This window comes from Camelus ferus, chromosome 12 (assembly GCF_009834535.1).
Source record: "Camelus ferus isolate YT-003-E chromosome 12, BCGSAC_Cfer_1.0, whole genome shotgun sequence".
Classification (NCBI taxonomy): domain Eukaryota; kingdom Metazoa; phylum Chordata; class Mammalia; order Artiodactyla; family Camelidae; genus Camelus; species Camelus ferus.
The window spans coordinates 26,025,059-26,045,034 of NC_045707.1; the positions used below are offsets into that span (position 1 = coordinate 26,025,059).

The 19,976-nt window shown below is 31.9% G+C and overlaps 1 protein-coding gene across 1 annotated transcript in view; it reads right to left on the reverse strand.

The window, feature by feature from the left end:
* ARID2 (AT-rich interaction domain 2) overlaps positions 1-19,976 on the reverse strand; it is a 136,897-nt gene that overhangs the window by 44,186 nt on the left and 72,735 nt on the right. The window contains exons 5-11 of the mRNA XM_032493261.1: positions 16,815-17,033; positions 13,364-13,431; positions 7,497-7,563; positions 7,153-7,403; positions 6,534-6,630; positions 6,215-6,424; positions 5,181-5,348 (exon numbers count right to left, since the gene is read on the reverse strand). Of these exons, the coding sequence (XP_032349152.1) occupies positions 5,181-5,348; positions 6,215-6,424; positions 6,534-6,630; positions 7,153-7,403; positions 7,497-7,563; positions 13,364-13,431; positions 16,815-17,033 (1,080 nt within the window). The remainder of the gene's footprint in view (positions 1-5,180; positions 5,349-6,214; positions 6,425-6,533; positions 6,631-7,152; positions 7,404-7,496; positions 7,564-13,363; positions 13,432-16,814; positions 17,034-19,976) is intronic.

Below are 19,976 nucleotides of genomic sequence, written 5' to 3' on the forward strand. Positions count from 1 at the left end.
AGATAAAATTAAGAGTTATACTGTTTCATGACTAAATCAGAATCATTAATTTATAGTTTTTAAACTTAGAAAATGTACCTACTTTTTTTCAGGTGACACTTTAGCAAAACTTCTCAGAACCCTCAAACAAAACAAATGCATTTCTAAATTATTAGAACTAGATGAGCCCCACAACACAGCCCAATCTGAATAATCTGAAGCAATTTTGATCTCTGTCTGATGAGGCCCCCAGGCTTCCACCAAGATACAGCTAATAGCAACCAGCCACGTAATAAACATTTACTCTTTATTAAGCCATTTACATTTACATGATTTGTTTTAATATTATATGTAAATCTAAATTTAATTATCTCTATTCTGCAAATGAAAAAATTAAAGCTCAGAGATTAAGTTCACAAAGGAACACAGGGTGCAGATGGCAGAGCTGGGTGCAGCTGGAAAGCCTTCTTTTAGGAGTGCTGAGTTTGAATCCAGATGTGTCACATTTCAGAGGCTATATTGTGATATCCTGATTTTTAGCAGAACGTAACAATTAGAACCGAAATTATTTTCCTTGTGCAACCCCAGCCTGTCTTTTTTCTCCTCCTAACCTGATGACACTATTACAGAAAATATCTTTCTAGGGCCTAAACCTATCCTAACCTAGAAGTCGTCTCCCCTTTTCTTCATCAACTGTTCTGTGACAGTACACCTTACGCAGACTGAAATCTCAGTCAATTACCAACCAACTGCATGATGCATTAGAAACTATGTTGAAATTATGAGAACCTTTATAAATAATGCATAAAGAAGGATGCAGCCACAATTAAATTAAGAATACAAACTGGAAATGCATAATTACTGTAAAAGTGGCTACACACTGAGAAGCATCATCCTCAGGATACCTGGAGCCATTCCAAAGGGTAGAAAGCCATTTATACTTTAAAGGGGATCTATTTCCAGATACTCAACTTTTGTATCTATTCCCTCCTAAAACTGCTTTGCCTGAGAATACAACCTCTTTGATAACTGCTCTTCTCTCATTTTGGAATAGAAAGCCTTAACTCTCAGTAATCCTTTAGAGCACTGTAAGGTATGATTAAATGCATGACCCTGGAGTCAGAGGCTCGCTCTAGAGTTTCACCACTCACTAGCTGTGTAACCATGGGCAAATTACTTAACCTCTCTGTCTATAAGATGGGGAGAAGTAACAGTACACTGACCTCACAGATCATTATGAGGACTAGAGGAGTTTATATGTAAGTCACTTAAAACAATGCCTGGCACATAGTAAGCACTACATAAATGTTAGCTATGATGACGCTGGTGGCATGAAAACCTCTGCAACACCAAAGGGAGAAGTAGAAACATTAGTGTCCACAAACCCTCTTTTAATCAAGGTATTAAGGGTAGGGCTTCCTGTCTATCCCAGCTTTTTATGTATTATTGTTAAGGGCAATGTTGGGCATTAGAAATTGGGTATTGTGGCCCTTTGGTGTGTTCTGAATTCAGATATATTATAAAGGGATGACAAGTTTTGCTTAATGTCCTTCCTTGCTTTATCCCTCAACTACTGTAAAGGAGTGCATGACTTTTGAGGCAGAATCTTGTGTAAGCAAAGCACAGAGAATATTTTAAAGAAACACTGAAGGCGGTGGCATCTTATTTCATTCACATGACAAACTCAAGTCAAGTTTAACTGTTTTAGAATTCTGAAATAAGGTAGGTGTCCCGGGAACACAAATTGACATTTTATTGGTTTGAAAAATAAAGCTGGACTTTTTCTGAATAACAGAAAGTGAGGCAAGATACTTTTGATAATAAAGACTTTCTGGGACATTGTGCTGTACACCAGAAATTGACACATGGTAACTGACTGTACTTCAATTAAAAAAAAAAAACTATTAAAAAAAAAAGACTAACTTTGTCTATTAGTTTATGTGGCAGACATTTTCCATAATCGAATGAGGTAAATCTGCAGGGCCAGTTTTGACAAAGATGTATTCATGCGTACACTAAAAAGCACTTTATCAAAAAAACACAGTATTGGTCTTGAACTAAATTTTCCTAACCCCATGATCTTCAAAGTACAGTCTCCTGACCTGCAGCATCAGCATCTCATGGGAACTTGTCAGAAATGAAAATTCTCAGGTCCACCTGAATCAGAAACTCAGGGTATGGAGCCTAGAAATCAGTATTTAAGCCCATTGGGCGACTCTGATGCACCCGAAAGTTTGAGAACCACTCCCTGAATATATCAGGTTAAACAAAGTGCATCTAACTAAGAGTAGCAAGTACAATTTACAGTCATATCTTAATATCTTTTTGATATATTTTCAATAAACCTAAAAATAAACATAGCTAATGACTGGACAACAAATACTTTTGCAAGTCAAGTATTGTTAATTATCTGATTTCAACCAAATCAAACAAGAGCTCAAGTTGTCAGAAGATCATTAAATATAATTTTAATAATTTTTAGATAACTTGGGGGAAGTTCAAAGAATTATAAATTCTATCCTTATCTATTTCTTGATGTGAACTATATTTCCAACTTAAATCTATAAAAAGGAAAAACAGGTAAAACTAATGCTGAACAGGAATTTTATTCGGGCAATAAAAATATTCATTCAGACACACTAGAGTAATACTTTCCAGAGAATGGGAAAAAAGTCTTGCCCATCTCATTAAGAGATGCACTTCCAATAACTTAACTTTTTATTGAATAATTATTTATAAAAATTAGTAATATATTTACTATTGTTTACTACTGTATTGTATTTACTAATGTTTAAAAAATTTTAAATTGAAATGTCTACATAAGCACCTATAGGGTGACGATGTGAATTTAAGGAAAAAGAGGGACAGTATAAAATTTCTAATATTAAGAGTTTATGTAATTGTTTTAAATGGATGATGCTAAGTATCAAGGTACCACTGGATACAGATGTTGTAACTTTTATTTTAAGGTATCAATTTAATATACACAAAAACATATTATTTACCACTATTTAAATTATGATGAAAAAATTTAGTTGGCAACCTAAAAATGGGTAGAAGGTTATGTAAGTTTTTATAGTGATGAGGGAAAACGTGCAAAAAGTTTGAAGATGACCACTCCATTTGAAAACAGTATTAAACAAACTATGGGAGGAAAAGGCCAAACTATAAATCATAACTTACCAAACAATTCAAAGTTGTCATTCACGATGAGCAAGTAATAAAGTGCTCACCAGCTCAAAAATGAACTCTTTTATTAGGTCCTAAGAGGCCTATTCAAACCTCCATCAATGAATTACTGTATACGCAAGCAAGCCACAACTTGCAATATTTAATTCTGTCCATTTGAAGAATGAGGACCAAATCTTAGGTTGGAGGGTGGGTTCATTTGTTAAGCTCACAGGTCAGCAATAAGGCAAAAAACAGTTCTCATCAAAATTACTTTTGAATATTCTTCAAATGGCCCATTATTGTTCAGTCTATCACTGATAATTTATTAATTCCACTCTTTGTTGAATAGTTTCTCTATGGCCCTCAATTAATTTAATCTTCTGTTTTTTTCTTTGAGGATAAGAACATACCCCTCCCCTCACTTAACTGGCAATATGAACTGTTTTATTTCTTTTTCAAGGTTGAGAAACTACTAATATTCTGATCGTTGATTCCTCAATAAATACTGGCTCTTTAACACCTACTGCCTGTAAACGAAAGCTCACTGAATAGATCAGCAGTCAAAATTACCTACGTTTTGATGCTTTCTATTACTTGCTCAGTTCTGTTGGTTGAATTCAAGTAAGTGAGATGCACATATGATCCAATTCTATCATATACTGCAGAAGGACATAGTGGAAATTGTGAAATATGTGATACATATTACATACTTTGTATAAATAGAGTATATAATTTTGATACTATGAGTTAAAGTAGAAGAGAGACAGGCACCATGATTAAATGAGAGAAGAACAAGACAGCTGGAGAGAGTCCGAACTGTGTCATAAGTACTAGCAACTGAAGAGGCCAGGGTATTTGGGAAGACTCAACAAGACTGGGTGATTAAACAGATGTGGTAGTTGAAGATTAAGGATAATGAGATTTTTGCTTTAGGGTAGTGGGAGAGGTTGAGAAAGATCTGAATGTACTCCTAGGCTGAAAAGGAAGAAGTAGGTGAAGAAAGCGAGGTTTAAGATATAGGAATGAGGAGTTGGGAAAGACTGATATACAGAGCACAGATTCAGAAGTAGTTAATAGCTCTTCCTGAGACAAGGGGAAGCTGAAGGAGAATAAGTTCTGATGCTAATAAGTTTGTAAGGAATGGGTAAGAATTTGAAGAAATTCATGATACACACCTTCCATGGTAACTGTTAAGTCTTAAGATCAACTGAGAAAGTGAGCATCCTCCATTAAAAACCAAACCAAACAAACAAACAAAAAAACCCCCAAAAATTCCAAGGAAAAAGGAATGTCTTGGGAATGGTGAGAGAGCAGGTGAGGTGAAAGATGACTTGTTTACGTTAGGACAAATGAAGGTGGAGCACAAAAAGACTGAGAGTACTAATGTATAAAAATCATAACTCATAACAAGGCAGGACAAAGAAGGCCAAGGGCTGAAGAGAATGCTGTTTATTAGACAGGTCTGAATTCTAATTAAAGATGTTTGGGTTAAACAGAACTGACCCAGGGGATCCTAGGAAGAATGCACAAGTGCAGGTACACGTGCTGCACTGGTGTTTGTGGACATACACACGTCTGATCCTAAGCTCTGATTCTGCGGCGTTTGATCCAAGACTGAGGAATAACGCGAGTATGACACTTCTGTATTCTGATGACCAGCTGAGAGAAGTAGAAGGTAATGTATGATTAACCTATTCCTGGTCTATCAATTCTCAAAGACCAAACTCACAAACCAGAAGCCCACTGGGGCACTTAATGCTCTCACCACTGTGAATATCTAATACCTCACACTACTCTATATCCTTCTCAACCTCATTTCTCTCTTATACTTTTCCTCCTCTGTGCTCACCTTGATGCTGCTCTCCTGGAATGTATAATATCTAATAAGTTAAAGTACATACTCAAGTTCTCATTTAGCCTATTTCTTTTGAAGAATATCAGTTCCCTGCACTGCATATTTAAATTTATCTTTAGTATTAAGTCTGACATACCAGCAACCACACTGAAAAAGATTAAATAAAAGCACTGACCTGGGGCAGATGCTACATGGGTCTGGGTTTGGACTTGCTCTACAGCTTGTGGCCTAATTTCAGATAAAACTTGATGACTGGAACTTGGATGTTCGACGAGTTTTACTGCAGCCAGTGCATCAGGGCCAAACATCTGAATATCCATAGAAACCAGACACACTAACATATCTAAAATAAATTAAAAACCAATGGTTATTAGTCAATAATACTGTAAAACAATGACATGGCTTAAAAACACATGCTGTATGGAATACTGCTTCTCAAACACCAGTCTGTGAATCACTGTACATCAGAATTATCTGTGGATCTTTGAAAAAGATTTTTAGGCTCAATCTCTGAAGACTGATTTAGAAGCTCTGGAGTGGATGTTAGGTATCTTCATTTTAAAAAAACTTCCCAAGTGATTCTGATGTGTAGCCAGATTTAGGAACCACTGATAGGGAAGTGACATCTTAATTTCTCAGTAATAATACTTTTCAAGCCAAATCTTTATTAACTCTGATTTTAGTATTTATACCAAAGAAAGAAATCATTTGACTCACTGAGTAAAATGTTAACATGACATGCGTTAGTAAGTGTGTTTAAAACTGACAACACACTAAGAAGGTGAGGTCGCTGATTTTAAGGATGGTACCACTACAAGCACTTCTAGGAACAGAAGGAAGCTTGTTTCACTCAGCTTCACTTGCTTAATAGCAGCAGCTGACCACTTGGAACAGACAGTCCTGCTCCCCAGAGAGTCAGATATAGCAGTCTGCTGATTTCAAATTGAATATATAGTAAAAGAAATAAAGAGAAGAAATAAGGATTACTGACAGTCACATACACCCTATTCTCTACACATGATAGAAGTTTCTTGCATATCTAAATCAGGCAGAAAGAATAACACAAACCAGTGTGTCTGAAAGGGTGTTCCTCAAAATAAACGGTGAACTGCAAATACAAATTGTGATTTTTTTTTTTTACGGCATCACATTAAATATTTTTTCCTCAATAAAGAAAATAACTTCAACGTTTCTTTGGTTTAGTCTTACCTATGCTCTTTTCTACTTTTGCAATTTTTGTGCAAGCCACGTCTCCCATTTCTGTGAGCATATATAGCACCTCAAGTGTTGAGATTACGAGCAGCACATCAGGTAGAGTGAGATGACAGATGATCTCTCTGTATGAGTCCTGATCGACGTATTCACAAATCAAAACCCCGTTATCTTCTGCTTTGCAAAGATTTCCCAAAATTTCCATGCCTGAAAAACATACACACACAAACATGTATTTGTCTTTTAAAAGATGATTAAAAAAAAAAAAAAAAACCTTGCATACTTTAGACAATAAGAAACTTAAGTTAGCGCTTACCCCTCATCTTTAAAAATCTATCCCTTGACATTAGGCATTTCGTAACAGTATGAAACATCAGATGAGTAGTTTTGAAATCAACAGGGTCCAATAAAAGCTGGAAAAAAGAAAGGATACTATTGTTGAGGTAGGCTTCCTTCAGAGTTACGTATTTCAAATTTAATAAAAATGAACAGAAAAATGTTGCATAACTTTAAAAATATAATTACTGTGATAACAGCAATCACTAAATCTGGAGCATCATTTCAAATATTTCTTATTTTCCACAAAAGTGTGTAATACCACTTCAGGCTAAAACTGTATGCAGGCATTTAGTATTCTATAATTACGGTAAATATAATCATCCCACATCCTAAAATTTAAATAAGAATTTTTTTCTTTTTTTTTGTTTTATTTTGTTTTGGGGGAGATAATTATGTTTATTTGTTTATTACTGTTATTGTTATTATTATTATTATTGTTTTGTAATCGAGGTACTGGGGATTGAACCTAGGACCTCGTGCATGCTAAGCACTGTATTCTACCACCGGGTTACACCCTTCCCACCACATCCCAAAATTTTAAGGTAAATATTATTGCTAACTATAAAAACTGTTTTAAGCTACTGTCGCATGCTTACCTCAGCTGCAATATTTCCTAATGTATCAAGGCCTAATTGCCTTAGAGAAATAAAATGACTATGTGCAGAAAGTAATAGGAAACGAAGACAGGTACGATTAGCTGCCAAGAGCTTAACATTGCCCTCCTCAAACGAAAGATTTCGCAAAATCACTGCAATCTGAAGTACCCGTTGTCCTTCAATATCATTAATGCCCAGCTTTCGAGGTGGATGAAATAAAGATTCCCAGATCCATTCTCCTGATGTACCTTCTACAACAGAAAAAAATTTTTTACTTAAATCGATATTTCATTTATTATTATTGATATTTCAAAGTTATTGAAAATATTTTCTCACTGACTTACCATGAGACTTATTTCTGTCAGAAATGAGGTCACGTACTTCATTATCATCAACAATGTCTTTCCAGAACTGTAAACAGAAATTATTACATTTAATTCTGACAATATGAAACAACCAGTCTATTACTTTGAAAATAGTCACACATGCTGTAAAACTATAATATTTTACTTATTTTTAGTTCAGGTAGATATCATTATATTCTATGTACTTAATTCTTTGACACAATGCTTGATTTTCTACGGTTTATAAAGTACTTATAAAATAAGGTATCATTTGGGCCTGGGGTCCACAGATCCCTGAAAGGTCTGTGAAAGAAATCAGGGCATCTGTGAAGTTGGAATGAGGGGGGGAAAATGACATCTTTATGTTCATTAACCTCTTACTAAGATTTAGCATTTCCTTACCATTTTCTTCAACTCTGAATGTTAGAAAGCAAACCACAGTACAATTAGCAGTACCTCTGACACTGTTACCAATATGAATCACAGATATTTTCAGATCACTTTACAGCTAATAGAATATCTAGAAATAGTGTTTATGCTCAATAAATCACTAGATACAACTCAAGAAAGAATCAGTGATTGGAAAAGACAGCAGAAGAATATACCAAGTTGGAAGCATAAAGACACAAAAGGATGAACAGAATAAAAGCATTCAAGACACATATGGTGAAAAGTTCTAACATAAAAATAACTGGAGTTCCAGAGGTGGAGAGAAAGAATAAGCAGAAATAATATTTGAAGAGAAAGGGCAGAGAATTTTCTAAATCAACTAATAGACACCAAACAACAGATTTAAGAGGCACTCCAAACTCCAAGAAAAGATAAATAAAAAAAATAAAAATAGGAGAATCATAATACAATTTCTGAAAAGCAAAGACAAAGAAAAATCTTAAATGCAAAGGCAAAAAAAGGGACAGATAACCTTGAGAAAAACAACTAAAATTACAGGAGACTTTGTAAAAGAAATCATGGAAGTCAGAAGACAATACAATATTTTCAGTGATGGAAAAATACACTTGCCAAACTAGAATATTTACAAAGTGAAAGTGCTCTTCAAGAATGAAGGTGAAATAAAAACATTTTCTGACAAATGCAAACGCAAAGTGAACAAACTCACAATCTACAAACCTACACTCAAAAAACAAAAAAAAGCATGAAAAGGTAGATGTGATTTAAGTCAAAATAACTAGCGCATATATAAAATACTAAAAAAGTTTTATGGGTAAAAATACAGGTAAAATTAAAATCTATGAAAAACACTTGTAAGAAAATTTTGCACAGGCCATAATGGAGTAACTGGTACTGAATAGTCATCCTATCATAAACCAATATGCATAAAAAGTTTCTCAGGGATTAGACAATAAGCAACACGAAACTGTAATCACTGAAGGATAGGAGTCAAGCCCAACGATTGCCCCATATCTTTACACGGACACTCTAGTAGACAATGACACAGAGACAACAAACCAAAGAGATCATAGTGATTGCTAAACTGAAAGGACTGATCAGAGTTCAGCAAGGCCAACACACAATCTGAGAGAAAATTTGCAAGAAAGAAGGAGTAATGAAGACAAAGGGCTCAATGAATCTGCAGAGGGATGCCTCAAATTGAACGCTAAGTATTAAGCTACACGTGTGCACAAACTCCAAAATGCCAAGGAAAAAAGTGAAAAAACAACTACCAAGCAGCTGTAACTGAACAATTCTTAAAATAGGGAAAACTCACTATATACCTAGCTAATTCAAATACAAAAAAAAAAAGGCCAACTTTAGGAATAGGGATAAGCTCTTCCTAGAGTAAAGACTGATCTGTATTGCTCAAAACAAAGCTTAAAAACAATCATCCATGTATCAATTAACAGCATGCCAGAACAACTGTCAGCATTTTTCAAAGACAGAAAAATCCAAACACTAAATAATGCCAATAGTCCCAATACCAACATCTAATTTAAAAAAGTACTAGATATATAAAGAAAGTAGGAAACATGACACATAACTAAGACAAAACCCAGCCATCTATAAGAAACATTATATATAAAACTATAGATGAAAAGCGTAGCAATGAAAAAAGATAAATGATGAAAACATAAATCATGAAAAAGCTGGTGTAGATAAATAACATCAGACAAGAGACTTCAGGACAAGAATATTACCAGAAGTCAGGTGGAATATTTCATAATGATTAAAAAAAGCTAAACCATCAAGAAAATATAATAACCTTAAATGTACATGCAACTAATAATAAAGGTTCAAAATACATGAAGTAAAAACTGACAGAACTGAAAGGCAATATAAACATTCATAATTATAGCTGATAGTTTCAACATTTATCTCTTAAGAAACCACAGAACAATTATACAGAAAAGCATTAATGATACAGAAATCTTAAACAACACTGTAACCGACCTTGCCTTAATTGTTATCAAAAAGTATCACATCCAACAACACTTTAACACACATCCTTTTCAAGTGTACATAAAACATTCACCAATAAAGACCATATGCTGACCGTAAAACAAGTCTTGATAAGTTTAAAAAAACTGAAATGATATAGAATAGTCTCTGACAACAATGTAATGTGAGTAAAAATCAGTAATAACAATGATTGTGACAGTAAATGTTAATAATAAAAGCTAGTTTAAAACAAACAGAAATTAAACACCTTACTTCTATATAACCCATGAATCAAAGAAGAAATCACAAATAAAATGAGAAAATATCTTAACTAAATGATTATGAAAACATAAAAATTGTGGGATACAGCTACAGCAGTTTATAAAGGGAATTTAGTTTTCTATGCTGAAATTTAAAGAAAAAAATTTTAAAACCAATGGTTTAAGATACTATTTTTAAGAGAACTGAAAAAGAGCAAAGACTCATAATAAAAGTAAAATATGAATCAGAAACAAGTAAACAGAAATGGAGTTATTCCAGTGTCCCTATAACTACCTAAAGAAATAGTAAAAGTACTAATTTATTAAACTAGGAGGGATTAAAATATAATCTTCAGTATGATCAATGAGAGAACATTAAAAGTTTATATAAATAACTAAGTGGACAGAAAATTGAATAATAAGCAATACTCAGTCAAATTAATTCAAAAAAGCTATGAAGAGGAAAGAAAACAAAACCAAACAGGCAGGACATATAGAAACTAGTTCAAAACATGGTAAATTTAAACACAATTACATCAAAATTTCATTAATGTAGATGGAATAAATGCATTAGTTTAAAAACTGGGGGAAAAAAGAAAAGCAAAAATATGTCGTTTACAAAACAATTCATCTAAAATATAACAATAAAAAAGGCTGACAGTAAAATATGAACCATAGAAACACGAACCAAATGGAAGCTGATGTAGTTACATTGATATCAGACTGAAAACAAACAAAAAAAAAGATAAAGGAAACTTAAAGGTAAAAAGGTCACTTTATAATATGTTCAACTGACCAGAAAGATAGAACAACTATATATGTGTGCAGTAAATAACACTGACTGAGAATATAAAAACACAGTACTATAGAACTATTTTTTAAGGAGAAAGAGACATATCTTCAATCAAACCAGGTGTTTTTTAACATATCCTCTCCATAAATGAAGAAACAGACCAGAAAGCCAGTACTGATGTGGAAATATGAATACCATGATTAACTGTGGCCTAACTGACATACATAAACTTACACCCAACAACTCCAGAATACAGGCGTACCTCGGAGATACTGCAGGTTTGGTTCCAGACCACCACAACAGAGCAAATACTGCACTAAAGTGAGTTGATACAAGTTTTTTAGTTTCTCAGTGCATATAAAGGTTATGTTTATACTAGTCTATTAAGTGTGCAATAGCATTAGCATTATACCTAAAATAACAATGCACATACCTTGGTTAGGAAATCCTTTATTGCTAAAATATGCTAATCATCATCTGAACCTTCAGCGAATAATAGTAGTAACATAAAAGATCACTGATCACAGATAACCAAAACAAACATAATGATAGAAAAACTACTGAGAAAGTTTGAAATATTGCAAGAATTACCAAAGTGGGACACAGAGACATGAAATGAACAAATGCTATTAGAAAAATGGCACTGATAAACTTGCTCAATGCAGGGTTAACACAAACCTTCAGTTTGTAAAAATGTTATCTGCAAAGTGCAATAAAGTGAAGTGTAATAATTAAATGAGGTATGCCTGTATGTACTATTTCAAAGACAAATGGAGTGCTTATAAAATCTGATCAATGCTACACTACCAAATAAAAGGTGAAAACATTGATAAGGTTTAAAATTATATACAGTATGTTCTCTCTGAATATACTGAAATTCAGTTAGATATTAATAAGAAAAAAACTAAAAAAATTTCATGTTTTTGGAAATTAAGAAAATTCCCTTCTAAGTAATCTATGTATCAGAGAGAAAAATCACAATGGAAATTAGAAGATATTTTAAGCTAAGTTATGATAAAAACATGAAATATCAAAATTGGAAGAATAAAGTTAGATTGTGCTTGGAGGGAATTTGGCTTTAAATTTTTGTATTAGAAAAAACAAAAACAAAAATCAATGACTGTAGGTACCAGCTCAAGAAATCAGAAAAAGTGCAGAAAATTAAATCCAAAAAATATAATATGTAGAAACAGATATAAATAACAGAAATTAATGAAAACATACAACTGAGGTAATCATGTATCCATCTTCAACATATTTGTGTCTTAATTTTATGTGATTATTGATTATATTGACAAACCCCACTCTCCATTGTGACTGTATATGTAACTTTAATGCATTTTTTTGTGTCTCTTACACTTTCATCATCAATTTTCTGAAGTTAAAGAAATTATTTGCCTAGTCACAACCAAGAAGCTTGGCTTTTAATGGGTTGGGTGAGGACAGGATATAGAATTTGGGGCCAGCTTGAAGTTGGAAATTAGAAAGGCAATTCTGTATCATGATGAGGAATGTGAAGATATAATACTCTCAAAAAAAGGGAGATTCCACCTGAGATATGAATTAAAAACAATCCACTAAATATTTCACTACTAGCCTGTTCCACAACTTCCATGGATTTGTTTTTATTATCAAGTCATTAGACAAATCTCCAATGAAGAAATTAATATAAAGTCATTCTGATCAGTATTTCCCTTCAGGTGACTGGCAAATACAACACAGAAGTGAAGAAATACTCTCTATCCAATCTGTAAAAAACCCCACAGAAACAAGTCTGCTGAAATTTATAAACCAACATCACAAAACACAAAAGAATAATCTACCATGAGACAGAGTCAGCAGACTTAAGAATTGCAAAAGGCTTAGATATTAGCATTATCAGGTGTGTGTTTGTATACGTAGACATATATTTAATTTTTAATTTACATTTTATATGTAAAATAAATACTTTAATTTATGTTCATACATAATTTATTATATTAGTAAAAAGATATTTTAAATATATATATCTTAAAAATTAATAAAAGCATAAAAGAACAAAATAGGCAAATTTGAAAACATACAGTGAAAATTCTAGAAATTAAAACACAGTTACTAAAATAAAACTTAAACAAGTCAAGAGCCATAGTAGACCCAGCTGAAGAGTGATTATGTGAACTGGAAAACAATCATAAGGAAGTTACCTAGACTGCTCCTCATAGTCTGGGTATTCTGGGATTTATTGTTTTTGTTACAGATTTATCATTCTCAGAAATCAATGTATAAATAAAATAAAAACTTTACTTCTGTTTATTAGCTATTTTAAAGTATTTTTTAAACTCAACTTATTCACAACTTGTATATAAAATAAGCAACCATTGATCCTTGGCCCTGGGTTACATGTAATTCAATAGTTCAATATTTTAATTTATATGAATTACCTTAACAAAATCTCTATCAGTCTTCTCCTTCCATTCTTCTCCAAATACAGTAGAAAATGATCCTAAAGCTAAAAGAATAAATAATATATTCAGTAAAATGAAATTATTTCTTTCACTTAGTTCCTTAATTGGTAGGTTTGGAAAAAGAGTAAAAATACATTTTAAGATATCTCGTACATTGAAAACTGTTTCATAGTAAATGTTACAGAGTCATGATAATTTCTTTTGAAATATAATTTTTAAATTATAGAATTCAAAGAAAGTTTCTGTCACTACAATCTAAAAATACACAACTCATTTTCGTAATAGTTTTACAGACAATAAGAAAAACAATGAAGAGTACTATAATAGTTACTCTGCATTAGTTTTCATTTGTAGAAGAGAAAATATTAAAAAGTCAAACTGATGCTATTGCTATTAGATTGCCAGACTGTGAGAATTTTAAATCTTCATATGTATGTCAAAAAAAATTGTGTAATTCATATTTCAAATATTATTGGGCAAGACATTCTTTGTAACTACTTCCCACAAATGAAATCTCCTTTAAGAAACATTCACAGCCCTACAGCTTGTTTATATTTCTTGATAAAGTCGTTTTAGGAGGAAAGTCAAACCACCTATTTTCAAAAACTGCTTATTTCTTTTTTACGCTTTACTTATTATTGTATTATTTAATTATTTTATTTTGGTGAGAAGAGGTAATAAGGTTTACTTATTTTTAGAGGGGGTACTGGGGGATTGAACTCGTGCATGCTAAGCATGTGCTCTACCACTTGAGCTATACCCTCCCCACAAAAGCTTCTTCTTAATAACACCCTGCTGACCTGACTCACAACAAAGGTTAAGGTATATAGATAGGTACATGTTATGTCACTTTTTTCTCCTTTATGTTGCTAACTCATATCATCAGTTATGGGACCAGACAGTAGAGTATAAAACAAATGCTGTGTTATACTTTAAAACATTAAGCTGTGGCACAATAAGCATCTCCCTTTAAAAATTAGGTAAGTACTTTCATCAACCATCTGTATTTATCTGTAGTCGGTAATAAAAGCTACTGGTTTTCAAGTGCAAAAGAAAACTAGTGGCAACTGTTAACTGAAAAACTAGTTTTATGAATGTAATTCTTTAAAAAAATGAAAGTAAATCTCCTTAATGGATGTGTTGTGACAAGCATAACAAATGGATACATTTTCTGTTGTAAAAGATTTACTGAATCTTTGCAGTCTAATTAAACCTTTAAGTATAGACCTAGTATTTACTTAATATTGAATTAAAGTTTGTGAAAGTACTTAGGTTAGAATAAAAATTTTCATTGAAAAAATATTTTAAAAAGGTGAGGAACAGAAACATTTTAATGTTTTATTGATACTAGGGTCATGGGGACATGATATAAAGAAAAGATGTGAAAGTTTTTAATAAATAAATTTAACTATAGCAACCTAAAGAAGAATTTCATAAAATATCAAACTTACATATAAGTAGCAGCTTAATCAGAAAAATGAAGCCCACACACCACTAAAGAGAGACAAGATTTTGTTTGTTTGTCCTGAAAAAAACCTTATAAAGAAAAACTTCACTGGGAAAAGAATACTGGATGGAAATATAAGATAAAAATTAAATTTTTGCCACATGGAATTTTTATTATTGTTCTTCAAACACACAAAACGTATAAACAATCCACAATTTCAAAGGAAATGGTATCTACATTTATCTCTCAATTAAAATTCCATGCCCTAAAAAAAAAAAAATCAAAACCTCTCAAGAGCCTAATAAAATATATCTACTAATTAAATATATCCTTAATCCTCAAACTCAAAAGAATTGTTTTCATAATGTAAAACCATTGTCTTAAGTATAAGGTAGGTCTTCATGAAGTCCCTATGAACCTTGGAATTCAAAACTTCTGATGATTGGAATAATAGAAGCACTCCTTAAATAGCATTCGCTAAATTATTCATGTTTTAGAGATTGCTACTCTGTGTAATAACGTAGTCTGAGATAAATAAAAGCGCTAAAGAATGCAAGAAGATAAACTGTGTCTAAAGAATGTCATACCTCAGTGCACCAAAAACTGGTAAGATCACTTTTATCATAAATGTACATGTAATCCTTATTCAATAATTAAGTGGTAAGACTTCACTAAAATTCTTCTGGTTTGAGAATATTTATTCTTTTTAAAAAGATTTTTAAGATTTTAAGATTTTTAAGAAATGTGAAATAATTTTAAACTCCATTCTATATTAAATGCTGAAAGATGTCTTTAAAAAATCAAAATTAAATATTAGGAAGCAAAGAACACAAAAAGTGAGATGGACATTGACCAAATTTAGATCTTCAAAGTTACAATAAAAACTGAGAAGTACTGATCTTTGTTCCTCCTCCATGAAACCAAAAACAGTTTTCAGACAGGGTAAGAAACTAATTTTCACTTTTGTTTAAAATAATTTCAAAATGTCTTCATACAAAATAAGTACATGTCAAACTTTAAGAAATCCTCTTTAGATTATCCAAATAAAATATGTTTGTAAAGTACACTACTGACCCAACTGAAATTGCAGAAAAACGAACTCATTTGCAAACATGTTGCTACTTAAAAACAAAAATACTCATGAATCTATAAAATACCATAAAAAATTCACAGACTGTGTCTACTGTGCTATATACATACTTTCTTGTGTGATAAAATAATTACAATATGTATCAATACCTTAATCCTTCAATAGAATATACTTCTGGTAAAACAAGTTACAATGGTGTTGGGGTAGATGAAAAGAAAAAAATTTATACAAATAACATTCAACTGACATATATCTTAAAAAGAAAAACTATAAGCAGGAAAAAAGATTCAAAATCTGTTTTCTAAATCTCTATTAAACTATTGAGCTACAATTAGAGAAATGAGCAATTTGGTCTGAGGAGTAACCTAGATTTACTATGAGATCATTTCACAGAAAATAAAGAATTTGATTTATAAAACCTACAACTAGCAAACTCTACAAATGAAAAGAGTATGAAATACTTGATAATTCTTATTTTGATTATTTAGGCAGCAAATTTTCAAATGCATTGACCTAAACTGTTAGGTTAAAAATTATAAGCACATACTAACAGTAATGGACTTCAGAAAAACAATCTCTTCCAGGTCCTAGTTTTCTCTATCATAATTTTGTTTCAAACAGTCTTCTCAAATCAATAACCCATATTTACTCTAAGAAAAACAGAATTTTAATTTCAAAATCTCTAGTGAGGCTAAATTACTATTCAAATATTTAAGGTTAAAAAAATCCAAACATTCATTCTTTTAAATAATACATTTAATATAACAAAAGCAAATAAAGATTGCTTCTATACTGACTAATAAAAAGTATTCCTCTCCTTAAAAACCTTCAAATAAATCTGTAACACCTTTAACAGAATGATCACACAATATGATAAGCTTAAAACTTACTGTCATCAAACACCCCAGCATTAGCAAGTAATAAAGTGATGATTTTAGGGTCTTTTTCAAGTTGCATGACATGCTTGCTTTCGTTTGATAGGAGAGTGCATACGTTAATAGCAAAGTCCACTTCATTTGGGAGTCCAGATAATAGTGAAAGCACCAATTTGTTATAATCATTTGGCGAATTGAAGTCCATAGATAGCCCATAACTTTGACGCAGATAATCTAACAAAGATAAAAACAAAAACATCTTAAGTTTAGAATTAGAAACCATTATGGTTACTATCTTCTTAATACAGGACAGAAGCTTCTTTTCTTTAACAAAATATAAACCGGGTGTAAGTTTAGAGTTCAACTTTGTAAACTTAAGTTCAAATTACATTCCTCAAAAAGTATTAACATACAAAAAATGTATATATTATCTTGGATATCATTGCCAAATTATTATTGTTATTGTTATCTTAATTTGCCTAATCAACACCTTGTACTCTTGCATTTCAAGGGACTTATTCTGATTTTTATGTACTATAAGCCAGGAAAATTGGTTCCTTTGAAAATTTTAACAGGATCATGTTTTTAGACACACTGCCTACCTTCTTTACCCAATTTTGGGAGGACTAGGAGTTTTTTAGGTTAGATTCTTTGCCATATAATTAACATAGTAAAATTCATGCTTTTTAGTTCTAGTTCTGTAAGTTTTAATACACATAGTCTTTTAACCACAATCACAATCACAATCACAATGGAGATGTAGAGTATTTCTATCACCTTGAAGAAGTTTCTTCATGCTCCTTGGTAGGTAGTTGATCGCCTCCTCTACCCATAGACAATCACTGACCTACTTTGTGTTTTATTTCAAAATGCCAAATTAATGGAATTATTCAATATATATCCTTTTGTTTCTGATTTCTTTCATTTAGAAAAATGCTTGTGAGGTTAATATCTATTTTGACGTGTATGTCAGTGCTTGGTTCCTTTGTTCTATAGCATGGCTATAACAATTTGTTTACCCATTTCCTCACAGAGGGCCATTTGGACAGTTCCTGGCACTTATGAATACAGCTGCTATAAATATTCACATATGGGACTTGGTGCAGACATACTTCTTCATTTTTCTTGGATTGCTGGGTTATGCATAAGTATATGTTTTACAATGTAAGAAACTGTGAAACTACTTTCCAAAGTGGCTGTAACATCTTATTTTTCTAACCAGCCATGAACAGAGTTCCTGTTGCTCTGCATCCTTGTCAGCATTTAATATTGTTAGTTTAAAATATTCTGAATATGAGTCATTTATCTAATATTTGTTTTGTAAATATTTTCTCCCAGACAGTGAGTAGCTTGTCTTTTCATTTTCTTAACAGTATCTTCAAACAGCAGAAGTTTTCATTTTGATGTAGTCTGATTAAAAACATTTTTACCTTTACAGTTCACACTTCCGTGTCCTAAGAAATCTTATCCTAACCCAAGGTAATAAAGATTTTATGTAGGAGAATTAATTTAAAACACTTTAAAAACTTTGAAGGTAGGGAAGATGGGATTATAGGACAGTAATATATAATCATAATACATATAAGAAATTCATACATATAAGAAGATGTTGTATTTCTATGAGTACTGACTCTACTTGGTGCAGTTTAGGCCCTGGTAGCTATGTCCTGAAACATATATCCCTGGTACATTTTTCACATAAAGATTTAACTAGTTTAATGGGAAAAGGCAAGAAACAAAGAGTTAGAAAACTGCCAGATAAAACATTTCAGAGACATACAGATTAAAAAAAAATTAAATGTCACTAAATGGAATGTAAATAGGAACCTACTGTCACAACATGCTACAGAAAAAAATCACGTAAGAAATTTCTTCATTTCCCAATGTAATATTTGAGGAGACACCTCTTCAATGCTACAATATTCTAGGAGTTTCTTGAGTAAGTGCCATAATACAATTATAAATGAATATGACAGATTTTTTCCCAATATTTAGGTTTGAACAATAATACATTGTTCATTCATTATAATCCTGATTAAATGAAATTTCTCATAAATAACATCAAATAAGTATCTGGAAAAAAATGTAACTTCTGTGAACAGAGGAACAGATTTTTTTATATTTCTATACTGCACACTGGAATTAATCATGAGATGTCAAGTCTCATCAACAGTTAAGTTTTTAGATTCCACAAAATTTTCAGGCAAATTTCAACAGAAAAAAGTTGGAACCCACATTCAACAACTGTCAGTCTTGTTTATGTGCTTTCAGTATGATCTTTTTTTTTAAAGTACAGTCAGTTACAATGTGTGAATTTCTGGTGAACAGCACAATGTCCCAGTCATGCATATACATATATACATTCATTTTCATATTCTTTTTCATTAAGATTATTACAAGATATCAATATGATCTTAGAATTGTTCTGATTGCTAGTGAAGAATGACAGATGCCATAATATTTGAATTCATTACATCCTTACATGAATGACTTTGCCAAAGACATCTTGAATTAAAATAAAATGAATAAATATGATAATTATGAAAATCCTTTAATTATATGAGGCTTGGTAAAGATTCCTAAGGTAATGTAGGAGAAAATGCTTACCAGATTTTCAGAGCCTCCCTTCCCATCCCCAAGGAGACATGACTGAATAGGTACAATTTTATAATCAGAATGGGATCGGAAATCTATTTTTAACATTCCTGACTCAAAGTTTATATGGACGCATCACTGCTGACAAACTTAATTTAATCTGACGCAATCACTTCTTTTTGTTTTCAGTGTAAGGGAAAGGGAGGATTGTTCCTGGAGTGCTATTTACATCGCAGGAATCATACAGTACATTCTTTTCATTGACATTGGCAGTGACTGTTGTAGTTCAAATGTCTGTTAGAATTTGAGACATGTAAAGGAAAATCTTTGCTCAATTACAACTGATTAAATGAAAAAAGTTAATCTTCCAGTATGAAACTTTTCTGAGTTTAAGTACCCAAAATACAAATGGATAGGATGCTCCGCCTCCTTTGGCCAAAATGATTGGACTGGATTAAATGATCACTAAAATCCTGGCCAGCTGTAAACTTTTACATTCTATTACTTTCAGTGAGTTATCATTTGTCGATTTTGTCTTTCACAATTTTTCTACTAAAGGTATTGCAAGTAAATTAAAAATTT